The sequence below is a fragment of the Dasypus novemcinctus genome, chromosome 2 (assembly GCF_030445035.2).
Source record: "Dasypus novemcinctus isolate mDasNov1 chromosome 2, mDasNov1.1.hap2, whole genome shotgun sequence".
In the NCBI taxonomy this organism is placed as follows: domain Eukaryota; kingdom Metazoa; phylum Chordata; class Mammalia; order Cingulata; family Dasypodidae; genus Dasypus; species Dasypus novemcinctus.
This window is the reverse complement of record NC_080674.1, coordinates 178,498,764-178,524,677: the sequence shown is the minus strand read 5'-3', so window position 1 is coordinate 178,524,677 and position 25,914 is coordinate 178,498,764. Positions and strand designations below refer to the sequence as shown.

General features: G+C 40.4%; 1 protein-coding gene across 2 annotated transcripts in view; it reads right to left on the bottom strand.

Moving 5' to 3' along the window:
* The window catches only part of TENM2 (teneurin transmembrane protein 2), a 1,208,790-nt gene that overhangs the window by 355,766 nt on the left and 827,110 nt on the right, over window positions 1-25,914 (bottom strand). For both annotated transcript variants that reach the window (XM_023591746.3, XM_058281907.2), the window contains one exon: window positions 3,076-3,285. In XM_023591746.3, coding sequence (XP_023447514.1) covers window positions 3,076-3,285 — 210 coding nt within the window. The remainder of the gene's footprint in view (window positions 1-3,075; window positions 3,286-25,914) is intronic.

Genomic DNA, 25,914 nt, shown 5'->3' with positions numbered 1-25,914 from the left:
CTGCCTAACTGTACCTTGGGTGTCTGCTTGATTGGTGCAGATTGAGGGTTAGTGCGATTTGGCACCAAAGGTGCTGAGGTTTTAGTATCATCCAGTAAAGAATGTACTACAGACATAGAATATAACGATGCTTGAGCCATAAAGGTGAAGCTTTGTTGTTGCTTTGAAGAGGCTTTCACATTGGGCAAAAGTATTTTAGTTTTGTTAGTATGTCCAGTTTATCTTTCTGGGACTGGGTCTACTTGGAGAAAACATGTTGGCAGCGACGCTCCTAATGACAAGCTTCACCGATGTCAAGTAACGACAACCACACTAAGAGGCAAGCAGGAAATAATTTTTGACTGCCATGTATGGGTTGAGTGTGTTGGAATACCTTTAATTTCACCTAAGGAAGAAACAAAGACCAAATTGGTGCTAGATCCTCAGAACACAAGGAAGGGTATTGCCGAGAGACCAACTTAAAAAATTCTGTGTAATTAGACAGCTAACCACAACACAACCAATCATAGGGGTGCTTTATTCATGCCGTGGCACCTCCTGAAAAATCCAACCTCTTTCAACAAACTCAATTCAAAACACTCTGGCTCAGCTCTGCACTTTGCATCTTGTGTGTCAAACTCTATTTTCATTCCTGTATGTCAAATTTAAATTCATGGCAACTGCATTCAGATCTTGATAGAATCCCCAATTTGCCCTGGACCCCAAATCCATTCCACAAAACACACACGCACACATACAAACAGATGTGAGTGCACACACTTACACAGACTTGATTTGCTCTCACTTTAGCTAAGCCAGAGTCAAGAATTTTGAATGACTGCCTGTTGGTTGGAGCTTTACCAAGCTTTCAGATAAGTACCTGCTGAAAACAAGGCTATTGCACAATTGGGTCTTCACCCCTCAGGTGAAGAAATCACATCAGCGTAGCTCTTGTTTTGGATGAAAATGGACCCTCAGATTTTCTGTGGCATTTTCCTGTTACCAAAGCTTAAATCACTATCAAGCTTAAGTGAACTGAACAAATTGGTATGAGTGATGAAAAATGGATAAGTTTGACTCTGAACATACAGATCTATTGTGTCCGCCAAAATGAGGTCTTGATTAGGCATAAACCCAACCAAAATACTCTATCAACAACTTCCAATCTTGTACACTGTCTGAAAGAAAAGAAATCACTCACTATGTTATCACTAAGAAAACATTTCTAGACGGCCCTGAGATATGAACTGACCTCTCTTATGGAAATCATCTTCTCTTGCATATCCATATATGCATAAAAGGATATAGCTTTTTAAAAGCTCATTTTCTCCCTAATAATTGTCTGTTTTAAAAAGCTATCAGCAGGCGCACCTCATTTCAAAAGCCTCTTGTCCTTCATAATACAATATTCATCACGATTACATAGTATGAAATAAAAAGCAACAAAACATAAGTGAGGGTAGTTCAATTAAATGCAACATAATCTCTGTAGCAAAAAATGGTTCTGTAACTAAAATCAGGTTCTGATGAAAGAAAAAAGGAATATATTTCCACATATTTTTAATTATATAGAATTTTCTCAAACATGATTTTTCATAATATTTTCCATTAAGTTAACATCATATTTGAAGAAAGAGCATTTTCAGATTTCATTTTAAGCCTGATTTTGAGCAATTACAGTGTCATTGTTCTGCGGTAGAAAGGTTGAATTCATTTACTGTGTGGTTATGCTAGTTATGATTGATGTCTCTTCTCCAAATGATAAACCAATCACCCCAATGATGTAATGTCATTTTAAGAGTGCCATAATCACATTTCTCTCAAACTAGAAGCTCTGATGAGTTCTAATAAAGATTTATGGTAGATTAAAGGCCTTCATAATATCAACAATGGATTGCTCATTTGATGAGAGATTTGATTAGGTAATTTTTTTGAAAAAGAATATGAGTTTACTAAATATATCAGGCCTGGCTTTGAAGAAGGGCATGGGCCATCAAAAGTAGCAGTTCATCATTCCATCCCAGAAATGAATCATCTTAAATTTATTTAGCAGGTCTTCTCTAATTGGAGAGGTTGAGGCCAGTGGTGGCATATACTCATGGATGGAGCCAAAACGCAATCTTATCAAGAAATACTCTCCGCTTGTAAATCCCCATGTAGTTTTTGAAGGGATATGTCAATGACCATCATGAGTGGCCAACTCAGATGATAACTCCAAAGCCTTTGGGTCAGGAGCAACTAATTCCTTCAAATATCTCCCCTTGGGCCATGAGCACTTAAACCCTAGTATGGCCCATTCCTACTTTCACAGGCATGAGCATATCACCACCAGTAGAAATCCAAGTAATGCATGCCTTTTACTGGACCCAGAGTGATTCCACCTAAAATTCTGAGAGAGGGAGGTGAGGCAGTAGCCACAAACCTCTCAAAAGTGAGATAGTACCTAATGGCCAGCCCCTGTGCTTTGTGACTGTGAAAACCAAAGGAAGAACTATGGATTTAAAGGCAATATTTACCATAGCACCACACAAGCAGCTTGTTAAATTCAAATAAAGTGGCACAGATATAGGTTATGGGAGAGGTCGTCCCCAAACACTCCCCAGACTTGGCAAGACACTTGTTCTTCATGTCAAGGCACTGCATCTTAATCATAAAAGCATCCAAACAAGCAAGGAAGAAAGAGTCAGAAGGCAACTATCAAAAAACAAGAGGACTGAGATGCACACAAATTGAGCATGTGGGGGCACCCAGGGTCACTTGGATATGACCAGAATAGTAGTAATACAAAATTCAATATTCTAGTGTCTCTCTGCACATCACCTTTGAGACCAGCATTCTTTCACGTGCAGCAATGGGCAAATTCCTCCTGCTGAAGGAAGGCCAAACCCTCTTAAGTTAAGCAAAGGCTCTTCTGTAACTTGACCTTCAGCCAATGTACCTTGAAACTCATTGCCACACTATGACAATGATATTTCACCTTGATGCTCCCCACATCACCTTCTCCCCCACCCTCACTTCAGACTTGTCATTTTGCTGGAGAATTAAGAGTGCCACACATGAAACACCACACATTCAGACACCACAGAGTTTCCTTACCACTGCTGGAGGCTTGCTGGGGCCCTGAGCATGCCCTGAGCAGGTATGAATTGGGGGAGAATTCCTCATCGGGATTGGTGTCCATGATTTGATGGGAGGTGTTGCTGTCTAGCAATGGCATCTGGCAGCTAACTGGTGGAGGATTATGGGAGCTAGGCAGCTGAGCAGATGGGAGGAGGCTAGACGAGGATGTAGGTGGAATGGGACGACCTGGGAAAGAGGACAGAGGGGTCAAAGGTCAGCAATGAGTGTCATGAGAGCATCCCAAGATAATACATTGAAACCAGTTCACAATACAAATATATATATTTTAAATGCTCCAGATGTATTCTTTAGTGTGATTTGGCTGTATCTCCAAATGTCCAAATTCATAAGACAGATAGTTGCATATTTCGGAAAAGGGGCATGAGCAGAAATAGCCATCGACACAGCTGAAATGGAATCAATATGGAAGCCATCCTGCTACTGTCCTAATTTAAACCTCTGTCTTCTCTTACTGCACTGTGTCCTTACTGGTCTCCCTGCTTCTATTCTTATCACATACCCCTCTACCCCCCACCATCTCTATCCCTTCTCCACAGCATACAGAGTAATATTTTAAAAGCAGAAATCAGGTTGTATCTCTCACCTGCTTGTTACCCACCAACGACTTTCCATTGTATGAAGAATGAAATCCATACTCTTTAAAATGATGAACTAGGTGCTTGCTGTTCTGGCCCAGTCACCTCCCCTCCAATCTTGTCCTTCTCACCCTCCCCTTAGCCCATTATTATCCAGCCAACATGACCGTTTTTGATATCTCCCTTGAATATGCCAAGCCATTCCATCTCTAGAGTCTTTATACTTCTTCTTTCCTGTAGCCAAGACAATCCCTTCCACCTCAAAATATATCAAGCCTGCTTCTTTGCTTCCCCATTTGCCTCCTTGAAAGTTGCCACCCCCTGCTTGCTCCATCCCATTAGCCTGTTTAAATTTCTTCAGAGCCCTAATCACTCTTTGAAGGTGGACATCTTTGTCCATTTTATACATCCTCAATGCTTCCCTAAAGAATAGCACTTGCTGAATGAATGAACAAATAAGTAAAGTAGACTAAAACCAGATTAATCAGCTTGGGGGAGAAGTGGAGGAAAAATATCCAACTCTTTGTATCCTAACGGGATACAATCCTAAAGGGTTGGCCAATACCTTTGTATCCTAAAGGGTTGGCCAATGCCTCCCACTCCACCATGAGGTCTTTGGTGGACAACATGGGAGACATTTTACATAGAGCAGCACACTCTCTTCCATTAGGAAGAACAGCCGTCTCGGTAGAGCTGGTCAGTGACTTGGAATCCACACCGAGTGTTCACATGCTAGAGAGTACCTTCCAGCCAAAGTGCAGCGTGAGGACGATCACTATGTGTAACTTCACCTGCTTTAACGCTGCATCTTGGGGTTCTCGCAATTCCATGCCTGCTGATTCGTTCATTTGAGAAGCTTGGGAGAATGAATCAAAAGTAGCAGCCCATGGGATATGCCCTAAAGCTGGGTGTGCAGAGGGAAGTCCAATGGGTTGGGAAAAGAGCCTCGAGAATCAGGTTCAGCGTTTCAATTCAGACAAGAAGTGCCTGAGCCAGAATAACTGTGTTTTCTTGCTTTTAGATATACCACACATAGAGACATTTTCAAACACCTCAACTGGATGTCAATTTTTGTCATTGCTTTTATAGTTGTATTTCCTGATCTGTTCCTTATGCAGTTAAATGCTATTTATAGATCAGTTTGGTTCAGTGACCTTTCTGAGCACTTCTTGTGTGCAGTCTGCTAGATACCGAGGATACAAAAATTAAAAAGACACCATCCCTGCCCCTCAGAGAGCTCACAGTCTAGTTGGGGAGACAGATAAGTAAATACATCATTTCAGTGTCACTTGGCAAAGAGCAGGCTGGTGGCAGGTAATTACATGGTGTTGTGGTGGCAGTGAAAAGGGACACTTGGTCCAGCTTGGCCAGCTAAGGGTGGGGTGAAGAGTCAAACAAGGATTCCTGGAAAAGACTATGCCTGAGCAATCTTTGAAAGATGAGGAGAGGGACTTCCAGTGAGGGAACAGAATGATGCATGGGGCATCAAACCACTTGCCAGTTACGCTGTTTGAGGGTGGGAGTGGAAGAAAGGGATAGGAGGTGAGATGCCTTTAAAGCTTAAATGTTAGGGGCTCCTGCCCAGTAACACAATTGAAGCGAAGATGAATCATCTCTTGAAATAGATCAATGGACAAATGGAGTTTGATTTTAAAAATTCAATTCATTCCCAACTATTGGTGAGCCATAAAAGGCATGGTTTGCTGCTAGATGCACTGACATAGATTCAGCAGAAACTATGCTAACATTTAATCGATACTTCTCCCATAGGTTTACCTGTAATAAGAATTATATTAATTATAACTACCAATATATTAATTATAATGGTAGTTATTATTAAATTATAATTAGTACCAGTATAGTTAATAGTTAAACTGCTAACGCTGATTGTGAAATGACTATACATCGCTCACTATGCTAGTCACTTTACCTGTGTTATCCCATTTAACTTTCAAACAACTCTATTGGGTCAGAATTAACATAATGTCCATTTTACAGAAGAGGAAATGGAGGTACAAAGAGGTAGAATTACAGAGACACTAAGTGGCAGGAGTCCAGGAGTTGGTTTGGGTTTGTCCAAAATCCACCCTCTGAGCACTCTGAGGTGACAAAAAAGGAGGGTTACAAAAGAGATGGGGGGGTGAGTTACAGGAAATTGTTTCCAGTTACCTATTTCCCAATCCCAAGGCACTCTCCAGAGATTTCAAGTAAGAAACATTTCTTTGAATAACGGTTCACAGCAGCTATGATCCTACAGGGTTCAAAGCTTTCCTGTGATTTTGTTATGAAGGTCAAGGTGACTGCTTCATAGCAATGCTATCTTCTGCCTGTTCAAGTCTCCTGAATGCTCAGGTGTTCTGACCAGGGCACTGTGAAGTCAGGATTGACGTCTACTTAGCAGTGGGTCTCTGGAAGGAACAGATTTTAACTCACAATCAATAGGCTTTAAAGTTTGCATCATTGAGGCATATCTGAAACTGCATGTTGGAGAACAAGGATGGCTGGAAGCCAATTTTTAAATTCCTTTGAGTGACTGAGGTGGAAGTGAAGTTCAAGTGCAATTTTCCGGGAGTCTGATGTGATAGTTGCTGTGAAATCATTCTTTACATGAACTTTTTGAAATTTTGTTCAGCATGAATTCATTTCATATTGTCCAGACAGAATGGCTTTTTAATTTATACAAACACAGACAATAGAAGAGCCGACATAACACAATAAAAGCACTGGGGTAACTTCAGTGGATTGAGAAGACCCATCACAAAATTGTCTGATACTTGTTTTTTTCCAGTCCCCTTTACATCCATGTTTTGGTAGCTCCCTAAAATCTGTTCACTGGTACTTACTTGGGAAATTTCTTAGTCCCTAGATCTGCCCCAATCAAATGATATGCTGCTCTCTATTTGCTATGTCATTTGCTAATTTTGTTCATTTATGCTACATTTTTCCCCTTGACTATTCCAACTGACAGAGACCATCTGTACATACACAAACAGATTCCAAAGTACAGGGGAGAAAGCTGGAACTTATACAGGCTCACTTTAAAGACTGTGATTTCTTACAGCAATACTTAGTGTGTGATGGGCATGTAACCAAGGAATAGGCACTTACCTGGTTCCCATGCTATGTATGACAGACAGCCCTTGGTCCCCAAACTATTTTTAAAGTTCCATTTGGAATAGGTATAGAGTCCCCAGGAAATATACAGAAAACTGGGTTTAACCGATTTGTTAAAAAGAAAAAGGAAACATGTAAAGGCAACAATATGTCACTCATTAAACTCATGGTCTTGTGTATATGTGGGTGTGTATGTGTGTGAGTTTTCTAAGATCCCCATGTAAATTGAGGTCTAATTAATTATCCCCATGTAAATTGAGGTCCTGGATTTCCCAGGACCTTAAAAATGGGGTCTGACTCAACTTTTGGTAATTTATCTATTTACATAGGAATAAAATTTGTTGATATTTTCAATTAATAAAATTTTTCTGATTAAGAGACCTACAGCCAGACAATGCAGTTCCATGCTAACTCTGACAGATTGATAGGGTCTGTTTGGGATGCAGTGTTGAGAAGGATTCTGAGGAAGCCCTGGGTTCAGTGGGAAACAGTGTCGTCATCAATTAGAAAAATCATGGACATGGAATGGAGGGTGGGAGATATAGCAGATGCATAGCACGTATTTGCTATCCATACTCCAGACCTTCATTCATCTTCTGCTCAGTCATACTTGAATACTTTATTCTACACCATCTGTGGTCAGAGCCACATTGCTCTAACTCCCATTGTCTCCGTTACAGCAGCATTTTGTTCCTTAAATTGACTTGGATCCTGACAAACCAGTTTGCCTGTGGTCAAAGGACCACAGTCTCCTCTCCATCCCCAAAGAAGTAAATATTATCAGTGAAATTGCTGCTCTGCCTAACCATTCTAAATATAGTCACTAATCTATGATAGGGAGACTGTTCCAGACCCATTCCCCAAATTCACTTAAAACAACTGGTTTCTTTTTCATTCAAAAGATTAATGGCAAGCAGATATTAAAATGTTCTGTGTAAGCAATGCCTAGCTGATCTATGTAGTGACAGGGTGTCAGGATATTTGGTAGAGCAGAGAGACATGCTCAAGAAACTGGGAAAAAACAGTACCAGAAATAAATGCATCCAAAATAACAAGTTCGATGACCTCATTACCAACTGGAATAAGAAAATGTAATAATAGGTAACATTTAATATGTACATGGTCTTGCTTTGTGCGAAGAACTAAGCTAAGTATTTTACAAATATTTTTCTTTTTAAACATAACAACTCTACTATGAATCAAGTCCTATTATCATCTCCATTGACAGATGAGACGTGGATGGACTAACTTTCCTAGTATTACTCTGTTAGCAAACAGCAGAGCTGGATTTTGCACCCAGGCAGTCTAACTCCAAAGCCTAACCTTACTGTTTCTTATACAAGATGGATTGGTAAAACATGAACCAAGATGTAACCAATTTCTTTGGTCCTCTTCTAGAAGGCACCATGGAGGTCATTCTAGAGAAGGAGAAAAATTAGGAGCAGAACCAAGACTCTGAAGAGAGAAATTCTTGAGCCTAAAACTGAAAACTTCGTGTGGGCCTGATAAGTGCAAGGCTTAACATTGTGGCTTTTGTATTAAAGTTGCATGTGCAAAAGGACCGTATTAACATAGGCAAAACAGTTTGCTAAGATTTTTAAACAATTGTCCTAATGATAGTTCCTAATACCTGTTACTTACTCAGATGTTTGATGAAATTATCCACTTTTCTTCAAATGTTTGGGGCCTGTGAGGCTCCTATTTTTGATGGAATTAAAAAGCAGGTATGCAAACATGTATATAAATATGTTTTCAATACCTGAGATATTGTCTTCCTTTACTGGCATGCAATTTTATTTATTTATCTATTTATTTAGGATTAGTGTCTATTTGCCCTTGAGGTCCATGAGAAAAATTTTCAGGAAAGGGCACCAGATTTTCAAGTTCTGACTAGTTCTGCACACGGAACTTAAAGAGTTGCGCGATGGGACATTCTTCATCATGGCATGATGGGCTTCGAGGAGGCATTGGGCGTTGTGTCAGCCATGGCCACCACCACGAAGGCACAAGGTACCCTTACAATGCTCTAGCGGGATTCCCTGTCCCTAGCTGATCTTAGCACTACCACTAGGGTGGTGGACGGAGCCACAGCACATCTGTTGAGCCTCCTTTACATGCTAAGCACCGGGTGCAATGATTTTACTTATGTCTCTTCCAAGTTAGATAACCAGGGATGTTCATGACATATTTAAGATTCAGAACCAATGTTTGCATATTGCCAAAAACTACAATTGGCTACTCAAAAATCTAGAGTTGTCTTATACTCAAATTTACCTATCAGTTGGTTTCGGCATGCCAATCCAACCCAATCTCATTTTCCTTTCTGCCCAAAAGGAAACACTGGGCTCCAGAGTGTGTACTCCTTATTTGCTTTTTGCAAATGTTTATTTCTGCCTCCATGCCTGCCTTATTTCTGTCTCGCTACTGTGCAAGCCATCCAACTTCTCTACTTACTCAATTTTATCTATCCACCAAAGTCCAAAGAAGGAATGGAGAGGGCATGATTTTGACGTTGGGCTCTGCCACTTAGTCTGTTTCCATTTCAGCAACTTAGCTAACTTCTCTGAGCCTCTCTGATGAAAATAATTCCTACCAGGTATGTTGTTGAGGAGCCTGGAGATAATATAGGTTAAGCCATTTGAACAATGCTTGAAATACAGTAGATACAAGGGACCCAAATGGAGATGAGGAGACCTGCAGTTTCTTGGCTCCAGCACACACTTACTGTGTGTGCATGGCTTTGCCATAGATAGGAAAGCGGTCATTCTTTCCCAGTGGAGTGAAACTGGGAGAGAGTGAGCCTGAACAACTGCAACCATCTTGCCAGTCAAGGGGAGAGCCTGTCCGAGAATCGAGTCAACAGGGAGGAAAGCAGAGAATCAAGACCAAGGGAGAGGAATTCCTGATGGCATCGTTAAAAGCTATTGGATTCCACCAGGTGTGAAGCAACACTGCCTCCGAACTTTTCAACACATGAATCAATTTATACTTCATGAATCAATTTACTACTTTCTAGTTTTTGCTTTTTGGTTGATTTGGTTTTTTTTTTTCATTTAGCAGGTTGACTTGGTTATGTGTCACTTGGAAGCAAAAACAGCGTGGCTAAAACCGATCACCCAGCCCCAGCAGGAAAATGGCTTGGTCAATGCCATGCAGTTATTTAGCAGAACTGGAAACAGATTCCAAGTCTTCTGCCTCCAGAATTATGAGATTTTCATGTTCTTTTAAGCTGACTCCCTTCCTGTTAAATCAAGAGAAATTGAACATTTGGGATCCCAGAGAAACCACTTACGGTGGGAGGAATCTAATCTATTTATAAAAGTATTGTGGGCATCAGAGAGTGGGGAAGAGATACAGGCAGATGGATGTCTACTAGTTACCATTCAAGCGTGGACTCCAGCAGCTTTTTGTGCTCAGTATTGGACAGAAACTCCGATAATCTTCTAACTGGCATCAGGCCTTACATAAACCACACTTCTCTTTGGGTAGGGTGGGGGACTTAATTTCTTGCCTATATCTTAAATTTAAAAAAAAAAAAGCCCAAAGAAAGTAATTTCAATCATAAATGTAGACTGAAAAGTGACATCAATCAATAGAGCATCTTAAAATATAAAGTATATATGAGGTGTTATATATTATATGTTGACTATTATCAATCATATATAGATTCCTCGCCGCAGGCTGCTCAGATTTAGCGCTGATGTGAGGCTATTCTCAACTGGGGGCAATTTTGTCCCCCAGGGAATATCTGGCAATGTCTGCAGACGTTTTGGTTGACACAACCGATGGGGGTGGGTGGGTGGAGAATTGCTCCTGGTATCTAGTGTATGGAGGCCAGGGACGCTGCTAAACACCAACAGAGAATTATCCAGTCCAAAAGCTCACAATGTTGAAGTTGAAAAACCTATGGCTAGTGTATACGGTGTCTTTAGATAAGTATACTTAGTGTCACATGGTCAGTTTTGAAGTAGCTCTTTATCCCAAGTGATGAGAATTTGAAGTAAAAATTTTGATTCAGTCAACTTCCTCCTCCGCCCCCACCCCACCCAAGAAAACACCAAGCAAATAAGCTTAAATTGCCATGGGGAATTTAAGTTAGACAGAGGGACAACTTCCTCAGTGTGAGCCTAATTAGCCACTGAGGAAGTGAGAGCGTGCCTTTCTCCAGAGGCAGGAGAGAGCTGTTTGTCGATAGAGAGTTAGGCCGCCTTTTCAGAGGCAGGAGATTCGAGGGAGAATGTTCTGACTCCATTTTTTGTTATTTAACTTTACCCGAGGAATTTTCATGATGACCTCTTACGTCTTCTCAATGAGGCAATATCAGCCTAACCAGGTTTGCTCTCCTCCACATCACCCCATCTAAAGTTTTTATTTTTACAGCAGAAGACCTAATTGCCCTCTTCACTCACACTTCACTGAACTCACTAAAGCCCAGTTAAGCATTTTCTTGAAAACAAATAGTTTTCAGATGGCCCTGGCAAAACTATCCCGATTTCACACAAGCCATTATACATAATTTATTGGAAGAGTGACATGCTGTTGGACTTGCCCCAGTTAAAGGGCCTCTTTCAGGAGCTGAAGCATGAACTGTCTTCACAGTTTGGGGCTCTATGCATTTGGGTGTCACTACTGTATCACCAGCATCTTGCCTGTTTATATATCACCTCTTCCTGGCAGCGTTGCACTTTGGAAGGTGTCAAATATAGATTAGGCTATAGTCTGAGAATGGCATTTATTTTTGAAATAATATGATTTCTGTAATTTTCTAATGCCAGTCCTCCCATACTCATGAGTGCATATGCAGTGAATCTGGGCAGTTTGCCCTTTTGTGGACACAAATCCGCCTCACCTGCAAGTGAAGCAACAGTTTACCAAAAGGCAATGGATCCTCAAATACCTTTGGAGCAGAAATTCCTAGTTTCTTGACACATGAACCTTAATCGCATCTCCTGATTCCTCTAAGATGAGATGACATTATGATTTTGGTGATGTGTAGTTGTCTAAAATCAGTGCTGTCCAATAAAACTTTCCACAATGATGAGCATGCTCTGTATCTGTACTGATACATGTGACTGTTGAGCTCTTGAAATGTGGTTAGTGCAACTGAGGAAATGAATTTTTAATTTTAATTAATTTTAGTTAATTTATATTAAATAGTCACACATGTGGCTAGTGGCTATCATATTGGATAGCACAGGCTAGACAATGGCTCTAGCTTCCTAGTTCCTGGTAACCCTCACTCCAATAATTTCTCACCACTATACAAGAACTAGCATAACTTTGAATAGTACACGTTTATTCATGTCATGCTCCTTTCAACTCTCCCAGGACTGCAAGACTGCTCACTACCTACATAATACAGCTCACACTCTTGCATGGCGATTATCTCTTGCCACACCCATTCATTCCCTGTGCTCTCAGTATATGAGCAACTGTACTATTGAGTATCTATCTTTCTTCCTCACATCTTTCCATGTGCATGTATGGTATTCCCCATTCATTAGGAGTCTCAAACTCCTCCTAAAAACCTGTTCCTTAAAGACCTAGCTCAGGCACCACCTTTTTCATAAGTCCTTCCTGATCATGCCATCCCTGGTACCCAGTGCATATTTTTATTGTTGCCCTTGTGACATGTTAGTCTATTAATTTGTCTAAATGTCTGGCTCATTCTTGAGACAGTGAGTGACTCTGGGGAGAGACTATGGATGATACCTCTCTGTATCCCAACATCTAGCCCAGAACCTGTACATAATAAATGGCAGCATTATTGGTTGATCATAGTAATTCAGTCTATCAGTGTGTACTGGAAGCATATCAGGGCCCATGCCATTGACCTCACCACTGGGTGCTATGGCTGTTGGTCTCAGGTTTTAGGGGCCTTTCTGTGTGGGAGTATCTCGCAATGCTGAGCAGAGTTGTTTCTGAGTTTAAAGAACCAAGTGGCTTAGTATATTAAGTATTCCTTTTGTTTGGCACTCAAGCAAAGGCATACACAACCTTGGAGGAAAAGCTGACTCTTAGATATTTTATATCAGTCGTGAGTCTCCAAGGTGGCACCTTTCTAGGTGTGTCACCACCCTTGAAGATCTGTTCACCCACTGACTTTAGACCCTAACCTCCATGCAAGATGCAGTTCTACTCTAACTATGAACGCTTCCTGCCTTGGGGAACTACTTGGCAGGTGTGACCCAACACTCTCCAACAACATAAGATCAAAGTTCTAAACTGTGTGGGCAACACAATCACTTCTGAATGGTCTCCCTGTGATAAGTAAAATGGAGAAGAAGTGTTGGGAGTTTCTTTACCGTCCTGGAATCTTCATTACCCTATCAAAAGAGCTTAGTTGGGGGAAATATGGCTAGAGAAAGATTTAAAGCAACTCTATGCCATGGTGAAACCTTATTTTCAAAGAGTTCGCTTGAAAAACATATGGTCTTCCATGATGCAAGGGAATCTATGCTACTTATTTATTTATTTATTTTTTAAGATTCATTTATTTATTTATTTAATTCCCCCTCCCCCCCCCCCGGGGGTCTGTTCTTGGTGTCTATTTGCTGCGTCTTGTTTCTTTGTCTGCTTCTGTTGTCGTCAGCGGCATGGGAAGTGTGGGCGGTGCCATTCCTGGGCAGGCTGCTCTTTCTTTTCACGCTGGGCGGCTTTCCTCACGGGCGCACTCCTTGCGCGTGGGGCCCCCCCACGCGGGGGACACCCTTGCGTGGCACGGCACTCCTTGCGCGCATCAGCACTGCACATGGCCAGCTCCACATGGGTCAGGGAGGCCCAGGGTTTGAACCGCGGACCTCCCATATGGTAGACGGACGCCCTAACCACTGGGCCAAAGTCCGTTTCCCAATGCTACTTATTTTTATACTCACTTCTCATAGTTTCTTTTACATGGAAACAATATCACCAATAGCTAAGATTTATTTATTGATTGATTTGGTACTAGGCATTGTTTCTAAGCCTTTTATATATAGTATTATATTTAATCTCACAACAATCCCTTCAGGTAGGTAATATTATCCCCATTTCAAAGATGAGAAAACCGAAGGGGGGGAGTGGTAAGTGGCTAATGAGGTAGAATTTGAACCCAGGTGTTCTGACTCCAGAGCTCATACTATACTGCAGAGGAAATGATGACTAAATTTAATTAATCTTTAATAATGAAGTGCTAATAACTGATCTGACAGTGTGGTTGGCATTGGAATCAGATTGAACTTCAAGCCTTGGCTCTGCCATGGATTCTTTGGGCAAGTCACCCGACCTCTCTGCACTCAACTGTTTGATAAGCAAAATGTGTATAAACATACTTCAGCAGTCATTATAAGTATTAAATGAGACATTTTATAGAAAGTTTCTGAAGGAAACGGTAATACTAACATCTATAAAAATGCTATCAGGTAGGAATTCTATTCCTGTTCCAGGTCCTTCTGAGGATTCAATGACTAACATTTATGAAAGAACATTGCAAAGGGCAAAGGGCTTTACAAATGATAATCACTTTCATTATCATTACTGTTCCCTTTCCTTTTCCAAGGCTTAGTCTGAAGATAGCAAACGGTTCTAAACTGTAATCTGTTTTGCTCTGTGCTTTAGGGACAACAAAGATAAAACATGGGCTTGGGTGTTGCAGGTCCTTGAACTACTTGCCCACACTAATGGTACCCCACCCATTCCTCATTTAATGGCCCTTGATAAGATGCTAAAGCTTAGATAAGTTGGGAGGCTAACCACTGATAGAGAACCAAAGGCTGAAAAGCTCCCCTCCATGCTCTAAAAATGTGTTAGAACTAGAATTGAAAATCTAAACTAGGCTGGTATTTGGTCTAGTTTGTTAGGAGTCCATAATAGTCACATGAATTAGTTCATGCTTTCCCTGAACTATGATTTGAAAGTTATTGTCTTATATCTGAAGGGTTCTTACTAGCAATACATCTAGAAAGGGTACTGGACTAGGAGTCAGGAGACTGGGATTTCTTATTTGGTCTCAGGGGCTACCTAGTTGTGTGATTTAATGGCAAAGTGTTTACGTTCGCTAGCCTCAGTTAACACAGCACCTAGGAGTTTTAGGAAATGTGACTGGCATTTTCTCTGCCACAAGGGCATCCATATTTCAGGGGAAGAGATTAATATTCGCTAGCATTTGACAGTCACGATGTTCTAGGTAGTATGCTTAGCATATTTCATGGATTACAACATATGTAGTATTTCCAAACAATACCCTTTGCAGGTAGTATTATTATCCCCATTTTATAGACAAGGAAACTGAGGTTGGTAGAGATCAAAGGGCTTCACCAAGGTCACATAGCAAGTGATCAGCAGAGCCCAGATTCTAATTCCAATCTCTCTAGCTAAGCATTGTCCAGCCACATAGAGTCACCGCAATATCAGAGATGCAAAGAAAGAAGAGTAGCTAATTCTGACCAGGATAAACTGGCAAGGCTGATTGATAAAGGTAGCAGTGTGGGATGACCAAACAATCTGCAGTGACCTCTCATCCAGCTTTAAAATTCCACAATGTCTAAACGTTATTCTGTCCACATGAAGTATGGAGATAAATAACTGGGTCAGCGTCTCTTGGTAAGCTTGTGGCTTACTTTCTTCATGAAGGTCAGAAGGACACTTCAAATTCCTCTCTTCAGGCCCCACTGAGGCAGGTGCTTGTAGGGTAGTGTTCTCAGAAGTCTCACTTAGAATAGCCTCCTGGGAAAATTATGCCTCTGTGCAGCCAGCGGGAGAAATGAAAAAATGGCCTTCTGGGGGCAAGAGGAAGCGAGAAGGGAGAAGAGGAGGAGGAGAATTAATGCCCCAACAGGGATCACGATCATCGTGCGGACCATGCACCATACCCACGCGGTTACTCAGCCTCGGGACTGGGTGCAAAGGGACTGATTTGTGTGTGAAATAGCCCACGGCTTCGTTAGGGCTGAAAAGACGCGGAAGGGAGGGCTGTTTCTGAGAGCTTCCATAATAACTGCAGTCAAGCGGCCTGGTGGAGAACTAAGGTGTCTAAGCCCAGGAGAAGTTGTTGTTGTGTATTTGTGGGTGCCTGCACACACATGCTCACTATGGGAAGACGTAGGACGATGCTGGCAGTAGTGTCTGTGTGAGAGCACACGCATACATGCACACACTTTTCAACTGACTAGACTCAGCAAAATTAATACGAAGCCACAGGGCACTGTCGGCCAAGTCTCTATTTTCATAAATAATGCCTCTCTTGCCTTTTACAAGCTTGTTTGAAGACCTGCAGTGCATCCTGGCTACAATTCAAAGCCCATCTAATGAAAGCACCTCCACTGTCAGCAATGTTAATGTCACTTTAAAGAGTGTGAAATGTTGCTAAATGTGTCAGGAAACAATTAGATAACATAAGAGGCATGTTTTCTCAGTGCACAGAGAAATATATTATGCAGGCGGGAGATAAACACAAAGTTTTTCTGAGCTCCAGCATATTCAGCACTCTCTCTTTCTTTCTCTCTCTAATCCAACAGAAATTCTTTGGCAAGAGGAAGCCCTGTTTCGAATACTTGGAAAAGGGAGAAGGCCTGTCCTGTCTTGGAGTGCTGTCGCTTAAGTCTTGTGCTATCCGGCTCAGCGAGATACAAACAGCCTTCCACTCAAATTAAATGTGTGCCCTCCTAATTAGCATTATAAATATAGGTTCCTCTGAGCCAGCGTTGATAAAATTACAGCACTGGGCTGGAAGGGAGCCGGCTGCTCTCCCATGCAGACACAATGGCCCTGGCGTTTGCACAGGGAGAACAATGCTCCCAGAGCCGGCCCCAGCCTGCAGAGGTCAGCCTGGGGAAGGACGGGAAATGCCAAGGGGGCTGACCCTAGGACAGGCAGCCGGGCCCAGAAGCAATCTGGCCTTTGCAAGGGATGTGTAAGGTCTGGATCCTGGGCCCTGGGGATCTTACAGCAAAGCTTCTTGAATGTGGAGTTTCGTCATCCCCTCCATCAATGGTGTCCCAAATTGGGGGCCTCATTATGGCAGGCAAGACAGGACAAAAATGGGTTTTCTGCCTGTCGTCACACCCCGCACCACTTGCTGTAGCTATGAAATAGCACCTGGCACCAGGAAATGGTTTTTTCTTTCCAACTTGGGGGAATTCTAAATTAGGGAATATAGATGGAGGAGAGTGAGAAAAGGAGTAGGTAAAGAGTGGCCAGAAAATGTACATCAGTATTGCAAGGTGTTAATACGGTGGGATATGGGAAAAAACACCTAATGCAAACCATGGTCTATGGTTAAAAATAATATCGTAATACTCTTTCATCAATTGTAAAAAAGGTACTACTCCAATTCTGTCAAGAGGGTGGTATGAGGTATATAGGGATTTTATTTTTGGAGTAATGAGTATATTCTAAAGTTGGTTGTGGTGAAGAATGCCCACCTCTGTGATTACATTGAGAGCCACTGATTGTACACTTTGGGTGGACTGTATGGTATATGAATATATCTCAATAAACTGCTTTGAAAAGGTGTTGGCAGTGGGGTAATGTATAGAAGCTCTGTATGATGTTAGTCGTGTTTGTTTTGTAAGGTCATAACTTTTTTATATACTTATTGCATGTGGATGCTCATGTATGAATGATAAACTTCAATAAAAAAAGTTTAAAGAAAAAAAAGAGTGGGCAGAGGCTCTGGAATCGGCAGAGCTGCTGAGGGATTGTCAGGGGATGGGGTGACAAAGGTGATGTGTTTTGCCATCGTTTGCAAATAATCACTGTTACCAAGAAGAAGTCACTACTAACCAGGGATGAAATGCTCAAAGATTTAAGGAGAGTGAGGAATTTGGGTGTCAAGTGGTGCAATGATGTATAATGATGTGTAATTCTGGACATGAACAGGTTTGTGCAGGAAACCAGCAAACACCATTCTGGTAGAGGCAGAGGGTCTGCGACATTTAACTTACATGGTAAGGCTCAGTCTTTTTGTTTTCTTATGAAAATCTGCTGTATCATACATATAAAGAACAAAGACAATTGTGGCTTTTAGATCATGTTTATTTTGCAGCTTATAGATTTTGCCCTGTTAGATTAAGCTTCAAAAGTTTGGAGGAGAGTTGACCTGCTGTCCATTCCCTTTGCTATGCTTCTATGTAAAACAACTATCTAATGACCTTTTGCTCTTATTTCTGAGATTAGTAAAAGTCACTGAATGATCTGGACAAAGTGACAGAAGGCTATGTATAAAATCCACAGAATGCTAGCTCTTTTAAAAGGAACCTCAGATAATATCCAGATCTACCATTGACTCTGCTGACGACAAAGTTGTGTTTCAGAAGGAGGAAGTGGCTTTCCTTGGACCACACAGGAAGTTAGTGACCTGAGTCCAAGGCTCATTCCACTAAATTATATTTCTCTCCAATATTCAAATTGGACCAGCAGAAAACCCAAATGGTTGATGATGGAAATATGGCTCTACAACAAATCATATTAGTAGACTACAACTCTATAATTCTAAAGCAAGATGTGTAAACCAAGTTTTCCTCCTCCTAAAAATTCCTCCTCTAAGAGAAAGAATACCTGGTTTACACGTCTTGCATTAGATATATTTTATTGGATTCTTATTTAACAAACTGTGTTCTTTGGAACACTGGGTTTTCTTAATATTCAACAGATATCCCAGGAAAGAAGAGAGTCCCATATTTAAAAGGTTTATGCAGTTTAAGAGTGTGTGAGAAGCATGTCAAGATCATAGGAAAGAGTCCCACTCTATTCTATACTGGTGTGATTGCTGGTTGGGGTATAGTTTTCTAGGCTAACATCTTAAGAGTCATGTTGAGAAATTGGAGTTGCCCAAGGGAGGAAACTCAGATTGATGTGTACATTAGAAATCATTGAATAGGTCAGAGGTTATACAGCTCTTGAGCCTGGAAAAGAGGTAAGAGGGTTTTATCAATCCTCACATAATCGAGCCATGACCCATGGAAGAAGAAATGGACTTTCCTAAGTTGGTTCAGATGTCAGTACTAGGAATGATGAAAGTTAAAAGAGGCAGAGTCTGCTAGATCTGTATCACATTTATCTACTCCTTTCCTTCAGGTAAGTTCTACCTGGTATTATGACCCTTTAGGCATGTGTTTTATCCTTCTTTCTAGAGTGAAATCTACTCTTCCATTCACTCATTCAACACACATTTGGTGAATACCTGCTACATGTTAGGCTCTGTGTTCCAGCTGACTGTTGATTTTGCAGTGTTATGTTTTTAATCTCCCTTTCTCCCAAAGAACCTAAAAAGTGTTTGTACACAGAATGTGCTTCATAAATATTTGTTGACAAAATGAATACGCACACAAAGAGCATTCTAACAGCAACTGTTGAATAACACCAGAGTTGGCATTCTTGTATGGTAGTAAGCTTCCTGTCACAGAAATTATTTTAACAGTTCTGAGCAGCCCTTGTCAGCAAGAATCCGATCCAGACACCGTTTTGGTAATCGGTGAAGGATAGGATAACAGGACTTTAAAATTCAGTTCCAGCTTCTAAATCATCATAATTTTGTCATCATTCTTATTATTGTCCCTTTTGGGAAAAGAGATAAAGAAAATCATTTCAAAGATGTCTCAAAACTAAGCACCTACACAGATATTCCCCCTGGCTTACAGGAAGTCAGGGACACATTTGTTCTCCTGCCTTCTGCCATTTCTGAAAAAGTGTAGTTCCCAGATGAAAACTGGGACCCACATAGACTCAGGCATCCTTAGAGGACTTAACTTTATTTAAAGGAAACATGCTACTGTGTTGAAACTTAAGCTCAGATTAATTATAACAAGCGCAATATTTGGCCATCCTTAGTCTCCTGATTCTCAACATTCCAACTTGATCAGTTTCCAGAGCTAAATGAGAGCCTATAAAACATTTGCAACATAATAACAATTTCGCTTTAAGACTGCTTTCATCTGTGGATCTCAAAGCATGGTACAAACCGTAATTAATGCTCACCTGGGAGGTAAGGATGGGTCTACTTGACTGGTTTGGCAAAGCAGGGGTGGGGTGAGGGGTCCAGGCAGAAAGCAGACTGGCCCTCTTCCCACCTATTTTTTTCCCATGATCCCAGTAAACCAGTCACATTGCTTAAACGATGTAGGTATATGTGTACCAAACAAAAATAGTTTCTATACAGTATAAGGGAAGTCAAGAAGAATGAATATGTGAAAGATAAAAGGACCATTAGGGAATTTCCATGAGATTCCTAGACCAGCCATAAAGTATTGATACGTGTGACAACATGGATGAAAAGCGAGGACCTTATGTTGAGTGAAATAAGCCAGACACAAAAGGACAAATACTGCATGATCTCACTGATATGAATTAAGGATAGTAAGCTGGCTCATGGAGGTAGAGTCTAGAAGATAGAAGGGGAGTAGAGATTGGTGAGCCAATGTTTAATCTGTCCTGAATTTATAATTAGGTTGATTATAATGCTTTGGAAATGGACAGAGGTAATGGTGGCACAGCAATATGAGTGTAATTAATAGCACTGAAGTGAGAATGTGAATGTTGTTGAAAGGGGAAGTTATGTCCATGATGCTAGAAGGAAAGTAAAAGGATAAAACAGGTGACTATATAACTCAGTAATCTCTGGGGTGGCCAAAGATTGTGGTTAAGAATACAAATAGAAGCATGTTCTTCCAGGATCTATAACAAAGGTATGTCACTGTTGCAGGGTGCTGATAGTGGGGTGATATATGGGGTAAAATGCACCTAAAACATACTTTTATGGGATATGAATATATTTGTGTTATCACAGGTATGATTTCTTGATAGACAGAAGTGCACATAGTAGCTAACAAACTATTAAACTTCCATCCTGGGGAAGTCCTGCTACTTTCTCAAATAAAACAGTAAAAATCTCTGGAATATATAAGCTCTGCCTAATAAAAGAAAGCAGGTCAATATGCGAAGCCCTTAATCTTAATGCTTGTGCTTATGAACCTTATTCCTGTAAAAATGAAACTTATCCTAATTATAATTAATGCCTGAGTTATCTCCAGAAAACTTCCTTGTTACTCAAATGTGGCCCTTCTCTAAATAAGCCAAACTCAACAAACAAATCTATTTCCAGCATTGGACATGACTCCCAGGGATAAACCTCCCTGGCACAGAGGGATTATTACTAAATGCTAACAAGCGATGCATTTGGAAAAATACCTTGACCAAAAGGGGGAAACATTAAATAAAAAAGAGTTTTTACAGCTAAGTGATTTCAAAGTGAGTTGGGAGGTCATTTCAAAGGTTATACTTATGTAGGTCTCAGGGAGATTTCACTAATTACTACAGTAAACAAAACCTCAAACGAAAGTGTTCCTGAGGGCTCTAGAGACATTTACCATACATCATAGTCAAGTCACACAGCCTCATGTAATGAATACCCCCTCAGTGGGCCCTATTTGGGAATGTATGATACTCTATTTCCCCAATATAATGTAATTACATTCATTTATAATTTCCCTACTCCTGCTTCTTCTACTCCTTTTATTTGAACCCATAATTTTTAATATAACTGTTAAATATATCTCTCAGAGACTTAAATCTTCAGATTGCTCATATGCCAGTTGAGCTCTGAATCCCAGCAACATTGCAGTCAACTCCTACTCTCCAGTTCTTCAGGCTTACCCTGGACAATCAACAAAATAATAATGATGGGCAAGTTCCATCCCCAAAACAAGGAGAATCTACAATTGCAAGCAAAATAATTCCTTCCGTCCACCTCATAATATCTGTGTTCTCTCTCAGCCTGGAGCAGTCAGAGCAGACATCATCCCAAATTCCTCAAGATTGAGGAATGATCAAACATAAATGGGGAGTGTAACCACAGACCAAAGTAGATTTATTGTTATTGTAGTTATTATCTTGTGCTAACGGAAGACCTTGTAACATTGATATAAAGATAGTGGTTGTCAGGGGTTAAGAAGTGAGGGGGAGAGATGAATAGGTGGAAGACAGGGCATTTTCAGGGCAGTGAAATTGTTCTGTATGATATTGCAATGACAGACACATGACATTAAACGTTTTCCAAAGCCTAAAAAACTATACGGCACAACGTGTAAGCAATAATGTAAACTGTAGACATTGGTTAGTAGCAATGCTTCAATATTGGTACAATTATAACAAAGGTACCACACTAATGTAAGGTGCTAATAATGGGGAAACTCTGTGTGTGTGGGGGGGGAGGAGGAATGTGGGAATTCCCTATACTTTGGGTGTAATTTTTTTGTAAATATAAAACTTCTCTAAAAATAAAGCTTATTATTAGTGTAAAAAAAAAAAAAGGCAATTTCTCCCCCATCCTTCCTTCTTTCCTCCCCCCCTCCCTCCACACATATTCTTTGAGTATCTAATGCATTTCAAACTCTATTCTATGAGCTGAGGCTATGAAGTGAAAAAACAAAATCCTTGCCTTCTTGGCATTTATATTCTGAAGGGGAAAGAGGACAACTAACAAATAAGTAAATAACAGCAAAAATATGTACTTACTGACATGCATACAAACACTCACACACAGGTATGCATGTAGATCTGGGCTAAAATGGGAAAAACAGAGAAAGGAAAGGGGAATAGGTAGTAGCAGGATGTGGATCAAGAGGTGGATGCCGTTAATATAAGGTCATCAGGGAAGAGCTCCCAGTTAGGGTATCATTTGAACAGGGACCTGAGGGAAGTGACGGAAGGGGCCAGGTTGATATTTGGGGGAACAGTGTACCAGACACAGCACGGACACAGGGTCTGAGCTGGTAGCAGGCTTGGTGGATTCTAGGAACAGCAAGCACATCAGTGAGAGTGGAATGGAATGAGAGAGGGAGAAGCAGGAGGCCTCACAAGCCACAGTGAGGTCTTTGGCTTTTACTCTGAGTGAGCTGGGAAGCCACTGGAGGGCTGGGGAGGAGGGATGGGATCTGATACACAGATTAGCAAGCTTGCTCTGGCTGCTGTGTGGAGAAGAGATGTATGGCAGGCAAGGGCGGAAGCCGAGAGACCTACTAGACCTACTAGAAAGTGGTTGCAATAATCCAGGCAAGAGGATGATAGGAGCTTGGACTAGTGCTGTGATGACCTAAGTGTTAAAGATCAGGTTCTGGATACATTTTGATGGTAAAGCCAGTAAGTTTTGGTGAAGGATTAGTGTTGTGAGAAAGAGAGGAGTCAAAAATGATTCCTTTTCTCGGCTTAAAAAACACAGCTAAAGAGGTATTGGTTTTACTCTATTTACATGCAGCTTGCTTTAGCACCTAGCATAAACTGAAAAAAAAAAAAAATGGATGGAAAAATTCTAATAACCAGATGGAAAACCATTCTAAATATCTGAAAATGATGCTGATCATGCCTAGAAAATCTTTCTCAGACAGATAAGCAAATAATAATTTTAATCACAATTTTACCAAAAAAGTATCTCATGGGAAGAAAAAATGTTTGAAAAGAGCTTTCCAACGTTTTGGAGCAGAACGAACAAGGCAGGCACCTATCTTTTATCTGATTTAAAGAAAATTCATAAAATCTAAGCTGAGAAAGTTGAACTCTCACCTTTGTCCAGGACACACACAGCTGTCCACTCAGAGTGAAAAGCTCTCAATGTATACTGGGATAGGAATGTTCCAGAAAATAAGTCACTTTTTTTCCTCCACTGCAAACCCATATTCACATGTGGTACAGAGGAGTAAATTAATTTTGGTCCTGTTCTCTGATTTCTCCTTTAGCTTGACCTGATTTTCTTGCAAGCCTCAGGCACAGTTAATTTGTAGGGAGGGGTGCGTGTATATATTAGCGAATATGTATTCGTGAATGTGTGTGAGTAGATGGGGATCTTTGCTGAAATATTAATATAGTGTCTTTTTATTATTATTTATAGGGAAACTATATCTTCAGGGCTTTTTTAAATAAAAGGAATGGAAGATAGGCAATGTGAAATTATTTTTTAGTGTTCATTCCCTTTGGTTGAAATATAAATAATACAAATGAAATGGTAAACAGCATCAAGGCTACAATTATTGAATAGGTAGAAATGTAGGTTCATAAAGGTATAAAGTTCCCAGTTGTTACAATGTAGGGAAGCAGCTATTTATGTAAAACTCAGTATACTTTTTTTTTTCAGTCCTGTTTGAATTTTGCTGTAGTAGAGTTATTTTCTCTCTCAATGAATTTCAATTCATAATATTTAAAATCTAATGTTTGGGTAGGAAATGGCCACAGGTATACAACTTCGTTCTGCACAGAATAAGTGAAAAGCAAATTGCAATAGTCTGTGGAATGAAATAGTTGCTTAATTGGTTCTGGGTGACCCACTAAGCTAAACAGTATTAATTAATGCAGTATTAATGATGGAGAAACTGCTTGAACCTTTTTCAAAATGAATAGGCCAAGTCCTTGAAAAGTAAAGCAAACATTTGCCTTAAAACATCAACAAAGGAAACATTGCCACAAACCCACGTTGTAGCCTTCTACTCAAAAGTATGTTACGAGGGTAAAATTTCCTCTTCTAAAACCGAGCCTCGATTAAAGTGAATGTCTCATCCCTGGAATCTCCCATAGGGTTCTGGAACCTTATTTATTTAAATTGGTCGGTTGTCCCCTGAGAGTTCTACCAAGGGAGTGATGCGAAAACTCATTAGTGCCATTTTATTTTTAAATTCCACAGAACAGTTTCAAACAGAGCATGATCACTTTCTTAAGAACCTAAATTTGTGTCCCACTGTGGAGCATCATTTGCAACGGGATGTGCATCAGTAAATCATAATACCCATCACTCAGAGATTTCCTTCTTGTGACTGTGACTTTCCTGTATTGAACTGTGTGTATCACATCCAGTTCATAACGTCACTTTGAATCAAAATTTGACTGAAGGTAGGGCAGGGCTCCTTGTCTAATTCTGCAATTTCTTAATTTCTGTGAAGAGGACTCGCAACTTCAAATTCCAAGTTAAAAAGAAATATAAAAGAGCTGATCATGCAGATTTGCATTCTGTAAGACTCATACTCAGTCTATGCAGTAGAGACACCAAAGCAAAAAGCACCAGTTACCTTTCAGCCAGGTCTAAAGAGATCAATGCCTGGGCTAACAATCGCTTTCTGTCAAATGTTAAAGTCACTAAATTCTCATCTTGTTAGATCATCTGATGGCCGATTCTTCTTTAGTTAAATAGGGATAAATAATAAAAAACAATTTACAACTAAAAGATGCTAGGGCTTTGCATCTGCTGAATGTCTTTTGGGGAGATTAGATTCTATAATGAAGAGATATAACCATCATTTTATAAAAGCTGTTGCTGTCTTGGGAAAAACACCACTGAATACGATTAGAAAATGCCTCTCCTTCATGAACCTATTACAGTCATGTGCTGATTGCTTGGCATATGCTTAATGATATCTTCATAGCTGAAAAACAATAATTTGTTACTGTAAATCGACATAATATAGTAAGATCAACTGTGCTTTTACTGGTTCTACCTTGACTTGAGTGGTTTTAACTCGCAAAACCCTACAAAAGCTGAAAAGCAAATCATCTACCTGTGGTATATAAAAATATATACACAAATATATATGTATATATTTATGTCATTCTCACCAGCTTAATTAGAAACTCTCAGATAATTTAAATATCATTTCAAGTGTCCCTGGCTGCCTGGTTCTCCACAAATAGTATCAAAGATATGGTAATGGGAAGAGAGACTTGTGGAGTGGTTAAAATTCTGTGTTTTAGTTAGATATAAGCAATAAACATCTAATATGTTTCTGCCCCCTATTTTTCTTTTAAATCATAGGGTCAATTAAGAGAGTATCAACGGATGTAACTCTAATGGTAAGGGATATATTTCTAACAGAGACTTCGGTTTCTTACATGGGAGAAATACAGAGAGGAAGAAGGAACAGAGTTCTCCTAGTTCCTCTCTTCCTCTCCACCTCCCCCTCAAACACGGAAGCTGCAGGGATCCTGGTTATCACCAGCAGAAAGGCCCAAGCAGGTCTTGGACCACAGGGCTCCTGTTTGCTGCTGCTGCTTCCCACTAAGACAGAAACGTCCTCAATCAAAGCTTCAGCCCCAGAACGTCTTTATTCTTTATAATCAAAAGGCTACCCTCAAGCTCTGATATTGTAACATC